This window comes from Motacilla alba, chromosome 3 (genome assembly GCF_015832195.1).
Source record: "Motacilla alba alba isolate MOTALB_02 chromosome 3, Motacilla_alba_V1.0_pri, whole genome shotgun sequence".
Classification (NCBI taxonomy): domain Eukaryota; kingdom Metazoa; phylum Chordata; class Aves; order Passeriformes; family Motacillidae; genus Motacilla; species Motacilla alba.
Genome location: NC_052018.1, coordinates 45401210 through 45407752, shown reverse-complemented (window position 1 = coordinate 45407752; position 6543 = coordinate 45401210). Strand labels below are relative to the sequence as shown.

The 6543-nt window shown below is 44.1% G+C and overlaps 1 protein-coding gene across 1 annotated transcript in view; it reads left to right on the top strand.

The window, feature by feature from the left end:
• The first annotated feature begins 97 nt into the window (after positions 1–97).
• The window catches only part of SESN1 (sestrin 1), a 78672-nt gene continuing 72226 nt past the window's right edge, over positions 98–6543 (top strand). Inside the window, exon 1 of the mRNA XM_038133236.1 lies at positions 98–789. Within this exon, the coding sequence (XP_037989164.1) occupies positions 526–789 (264 nt within the window). The 5' untranslated portion in view covers positions 98–525. The remainder of the gene's footprint in view (positions 790–6543) is intronic.

The following is a 6543-nucleotide window of genomic DNA, read 5'->3' as shown; positions in this document are numbered from 1 at the left end:
CGCCGCGATTGGGCCCCCTGGCCGCGAGCGCTGAAAGACGATTGGCTGAGCGGCGGTCCGTCATGCGGGCTCCCCGAGCTGGGCGGGGCTATTTCCCCCCAACCCCGAGTGGGCGACTGCCGGGGGTCGGTGGCGGCCCCGGCGGGGAGGGCTGAGGGGCCGCCCCGGGAGAGGCAGGGCCGGGGCCGCCCCTTCCCTCCATGCCCGGGGCAGGGAGGAGGAGCCGCCGGCGCCGCGGGGTGGTGGCCGCCCCTCTCCCCGCCGGGAAAGGCGAAGCCGCAGCGGCGCCGCTCGCTCGGCAGCCCCGGCGCGGGAGGGCGGCGGCGGCTGTCGGGGGCACCGGCCCGCGCTGCCCCCCATGCGGCGCGGGCAGCGGGCTCTGCGCTCGCCGCGGCCGCGCTCGTCGTCGTCTGTGTGGGCGGGCTGGCGGCTGCCGGGAGCCCGCCATGGGGCGGCCGCGCCGGGGCTGCTGAGGAGGAGGAGGAGGCGGCGGCTGCGGTGGGGGAGCAGCGGCCGGGCGGCCCCATGGAGGAGCGGGAGGGCGAGGTGCGCTGGGACGGGCTGTGCAGCCGGGACGCCGCCGCCCGCGACGCCGCCCTGGACACCATCGGGCAAGCCGTGCTCCGCCGCGCAGAGAGCGTCGCCTCCGGGGCGGCCGCCGACGGGCTGCCCGTGCCCGCCGCCCGGGACGGGCTGGGCGAGGCGCTGGCCCGCCTGCTCATGCTGTCCAAGAGGTGCCCCTTCCCCGACGTGAGGGAGAAGAGCGAGGCGATCCTCAGCGGGGTGCAGGTGAGCGCGGCGCGCCACGCCTTCGGCTTTGGGACCGGGCCGGGGGCTCTCCCCGCCCCGTCCCACGCAGGGCGCCTTCGGGTTTCGTGTGTGCGACGAGGTGGGCGTTCTGTCCACCCTGACAGATTTATTCCTGCAGTTAATATGTGCTAAATGCTCCCCGCCCCTACGGCTCTGTCCCCGAATAAACATTTGGAAAAGCCTTATTGAAAGGCGGCGGGTTGGGGGGGGGAATATCTCCCTGAAGACACTCAAAAAACACCTGGATGTGTTCCTGTGTCACCTGCTGTAGGTGACCCTGCCTTGGCAGTGAGGTTGGACTGGATGATCTCCATAGGTGCCTTCCAGCCCTAAGTATTCTGTGAAAAAACACGAAGTCTTTCAGTGGAATCCACCAGAGAGGATTTGGCAATGAATGGCTGGAAAGTTGGGGCATCCCCAAGGAAGCACTAAAATGACAACTTTAACACTCTAGTTTCAGTCTGTATGATCAGTGCTGTGGTATTACCCGGTTAACTTTAACAGAAAAGCAGGAAGGATTTGGGTATTGGTATTAGTGTTGCCAATTGAAAATATAAGTGGGAAGTCTTGGAGCTTTTAAAAGCCATATGAGCTTGTTGTTAAGGCAGAGCCTGTCAGAATGCTTTTCTTGTTGTTTATTGGTAAATAGTTTTTCCACTGGCTTCGATAGGATCCAAACTATTTTTTCCATAGTTCACAGGCAGCCTAGCCAATAGAGGATTACATTTACTGACCTAATGCTAACAAAAATAAATGTTACTTTGTACTGTTCCACTCTTACAGTCTAATTATAGTTACTTGCATTGCGATTGTCTTGCTCACCTCAGGTTTTTGCGCAGATCTTGGAATTCTTGTATCCAGTGGGTTCAGCAGCGCTGCTATAGATGCAACTTTTAGCTGCCGAGTAGGAAAAGGAAATTCGGGTATTTCTTTTAATCACAAGTGAATACAGAGAGCTGTGCTTGGAGGTAGCTGCCTGATTCTCACTACTGTGCTTTTTCTCCCTGAACTTTAACAGGCTGAATATGGGAAAATCCAGGGAAACATAATAATAATAATATATGAAAGTACTATAGATAGACTATTTTATCCATTATATGCATACATATATATAACATAAAAAATGTTGTATTTTATCATATATATAGAAACGTATTCTGGGTTTGAGTTGTTTGAGCTGAAAGAGTCTCTGTTTATTTTGTCTAACTTCTCAGTAGTGTGCAGTGTGATAAATACAGTGTAACTTATTTTACCTAGTTTAGGCTGTGTGTGTTTTTTTCAAAGCTGATGGTTCCACATGGTCTAAGTGGAAAACTTGACAGCTTTTCTTCAAAAACTGAAGCCAGTGAAACAAACAGCCACCCCAAATTTGAATATTGAGTTGAAAACTTAATCTGGCATTTTCCCTGTTAAAGGTTCACATGAGAAGTGAGTCTGTTACCAGTGAGAGTGATGAGTTACTGCAACAGACTGCTAAGGGAAGACTTGTTTTTGTCAGGTTCAAGATAGCAGAGTCTATTCAAAGGCCAAACAGATGGTGATCTCTCACCTAAATTTTGGGGTGAGGTCAGAATACAGGAGTGGATGACTCCCTTTTAGGTTTTTATGTATTTGAAGTTAGTGGCATGTTCAACTATTAGTGTGGTTTAGAAACTTTGTTGTTAGCTTTTTTTTTTTTAACTAGGCCAAAAAATTCTGGCAGAAAATGTCCATCTTCATGCAGCAAATGCAAGTTCAAATGCCATGGTCCTTGCTGGTTTGATTAATAAACATAGGTGTGAGAGGTTTAATAGCTGTGAAACCAACTGTACACACAAGGTGCAGTAGAAGTTTACCAATAAGTTAAGCAAAATAAAGTCAAATACAACATTATTTTATGAAAATTTTTAAAAGCTGCTTTTATAAATGTTCCTTTTCAGGAGCATAGATCTAAGAGAGAAGTATTCTGTGTTTTATCAATTTGGAGTGGCAAATCTTAGTTCTTGTGTCTGTACTCATAAATGAAAATTTTCATTGTAATCTTTGGATCCGCATTTGTTGAAGAAAAAATCCAGTGCAAATGTTCTGTTTTGCATGCTGAGGACTATTGTCAGGCATGAAATGGTTTTCTGTTGATTAGTCACCAAGAATAATATTGTTCAGATCTCTGCAGTGAAGATGGCAGACAGAGCAAACTATTAAATTAAATATTATCACCCCATAGAACTTGTGGCTTTCAGCAGTGCTTCCAAAGGTTAGTAACATCAAAATGTGAAATCCCATTCAGAACAGCATCAGCACTTGTATTACTTTATCTCCCTGTTTTGGGCTTTGAAACTATACTGAAGTCCACAGCAAAATGTACAACTATGCTGTCCAAAGTTATTAAATGGCATGGAGCCCAGGGCAGGAGAGGCAACTTTGAACCCAGAAGTTCTCCTGTGAACTGGGGCTCCCCTCATTCTCTTTCCTACAGAATGGTCCATCCCAGACTAGAACTCTGAGCCTGGATTCATATAATTCTTTTTATTCCTGCCCACCCCAGCTGCCTCAATATGGAGAACTGCAAAATGCGCTTTATTAATCTTTCAGATTTGCTTTCAGCATAAATCAGTGAGGCAATAAAAGATTAGAATTTTCCACTTGGTCTGATTGCTGTTTCTTTCTTTGAGTTAGTGCCCTCTTGCCTGTTGGGGCAGTTAACAAATATTTAGGCATGAGCAACTGGCGCTCCTGGTGATTTTGCAGCTTTGTGTCTGGAGCAGGTTAGTAGAATGCATGGTATGGCTGGTGTAAGCTGTAGGCTTGGCAGCAGCTTGTGTCAGCGTGGCATCCCTCTAAGCCTACCTTTGTTATGTTTTGCAGGTTTTTTTCCCCTGGATAAAAATTCTTCTGATATATGGTGGACTGCTAAGTGTGGAGCGTTCTTCTTTGCTATTAATAAATAGCATTAATAGTGATATTTAAATTATATTGCTTGTATCTGAATCTATAGAATTAATTATTCCTTAACATAAATTCCCATTGATTTGACTTATGTTCAGGATAATGAGTTTTCTCATTGTAGGCTCTATGTCTATACATGTATAATAACATATACTTTTCTACCTGAGAGAATACATGTTTTCCCTTTTAGAATACATGAGTTGTTTTTGTAAGGATTATAATAAAGACAATGTCAGCAAATGAGTCCCTTTTTTTCTAATTTTTGCTTTCATTAATAAAAGCAAGTTCCTAAAGCCACTTTGACCTCAACAGATAATTTTTAAAATGTTTTAAACATATTTTAATTGCAATGATTTAACCAAGTGAAAACAGTTTCAATGTTTGCATTTAAAAATGTTTGATGAATATTTTTTGAGGTAAGACCCCCAGGATGTATCATAGATTCTTGGTAAATTCTTGCTCGTGGGGTGTTTTGCATGTATTTATAGCATAGGGCCTATGACCTTGCAGAGTAGTGCGTCATTCCTCTCAGTGTGCTGGGTGTCTGCACACCAACACAAATATATTGGGAAAGAGCAGCAGTGGAATGTCTAAACACATGCTCATGAAAAGTCTTCTGCCAGCCTCTGTTGGATCAATCAGTAATGTATGAGTGGAATTTATATACAAGGTGTCTGTCTGTAGCTGGAGAAGAATCACTGAAAGGATGAGATTTGAGAATTAAAATCTCTTGTTACCATTCAGTGGAGAAAACTCAGCAGAACATACTGCTGTCCATGGGTGTGTAAATTCATTCTCTTCATAAACAAAGAGAATACATAGATGGAGGGCAGGTTCTGCAGGTGCAACAAGATGCTAGTCTGCATAGGATAAAAGATGACAACAGCAGAATGAAACCCATAGGTGTCAAAAAGCAGAGGATATGGCACACAGAGCTTGATTGGAAGCAAACATAAGGAAGAAAGAAACTATCTCTACCTCTTTGAGAAGTAGTCCAATGATACCAAATACTTGCATTGAAGGGGAAAATAAATAATGAAAAAAGAATTGCTCTCTGTTGACCTTTTCATTGATGTAGACAAAGGAAGCATACAGAAAGTACACAAAAAATGTATGAATAAAGCTAAGATGGTCAAAAACATAAGGAGGCATGGCTAAAATGAATGTTGGAAGAAAGCAAGAAATAAAAGATCCACAGATTAGTGGATTAACAGATAATGCTGAGGTGATTGAAATGTTTTCTGAAACGGTTAATCCGGCCTGTGTAGTCAATAGCCATAAAAGCATAAATAGTACCTTCCTAGGCTGGAGGGTGGGGGGAAAACCTGTAGGTTGCTTGGATATGCAACAGATTTAAAATCTGGTTGGGCCTGGTGAAATTAATTCCAGGGTGCTTAAAAAAGCAACTAGCTGAAGTGATCTCATGTAGTGGATTGTAATTTCAAGATAGTGGAGGGAAGTAGGAGACTTGGATTAATTGGTGCATGCCTCTTCAGTGTGGCCTAAATGGGATGGGATGAAGAGGAAGCTGATGGATTTTAACTGTAGCTCAAAGAAAAAATACCGGACCAGTGTTGAAACACATTTTTAGTGCCTAGGAAAAGAAGTTGAGCAACAGCCAAAGCAGACTTAGCCAGGATAAATTCTTTTAATTCCAGCATTGCTACTGCTTCTGTGATGGAGTAACAGGCCTTGTGGTGCAGAAAGATTCTATTATATTAATAGATCGATATACTGGAGTCCTCAATGTGCACATGATAGCCTTATTAACAAGCTGGGGAATTGTGATCTATAAACTGCACTTTAGTGAGTAAAATTAGCTGGAAAACCATCCCCAGAAGGCAAGTGAGGTCAGGTAACAAGTGCTTGGTACAGGCTCTACAAGGTCCAGTCCAGCAAAGGCTTGATTAACAAATTTTTATGCTTTGTTGACTAGATTACGAGCTGGGAGGGAGAGTAAGAATACTGGAGAGCAATCATATAATTTAAAATTACTTTAATATTTGATGTGATCTTGTATTATATCTTCTAGTCTTTTAAAGGTTTTTTGTCAAGAAAATTTGAAGTGCTTAGTGGTGGTGTGGTCGGCTAAAAGGAGGCTTAAGATAATATATTCCCAAAGAAATGGGATGAAAAAGGATGATAATCCCGCTGCAAAAACAAAGAAAACATGAGCTAGAATGAATGAGCAATGGATCTAAATTCCAGAAAGACATGGATTGGACATTTGGCGAAAATTTTCAATATTAGGATAGACTTACCCGGTCGTGTTTATCTCTAGATCTAAACCGTTCTTAAACATCAGGCAGGAGCGAGGTGCTTATTTGATCTCTCCCTGGGAAAGGCAGAGCATTGCTAGCTGGATGATTTTTCCTTCCAGCTTCTTTTTCTGTGTTTTGTATTGGTAACTGCTTGGAGAGACCTCAAGAACCATCTAAGTCCTTTCCCTTTGATCTTCAAGGCTGTGTTTACCTGACAAATAGTGCTCAAACCTGTGGTCTTAAACCTGTCTCATACATAAAACATCAGGTGGGCTTAAAGGGGTGGTTTTGATTATCTCTTTGTTTTCTCAGGCCTGCTGCTTTAGTGGATAAATGTATCAGAATTCCACAGTTTGCCGAGGGCTGTTATGGCACAGAAGAGCGGGGTCATGTGAGCAGCCAAATATATCTTCTTGTCTTAAAACCTTGAGGGACTGATTGGGATCTGGGCTTGCTTGGCAGAGGACATGGAAGGGAATATCCTTCCTTTCCAAATCCTGGCAAAATACTTGTATTGTTTAAATTAAATGGGCATCCAGAAAGGATG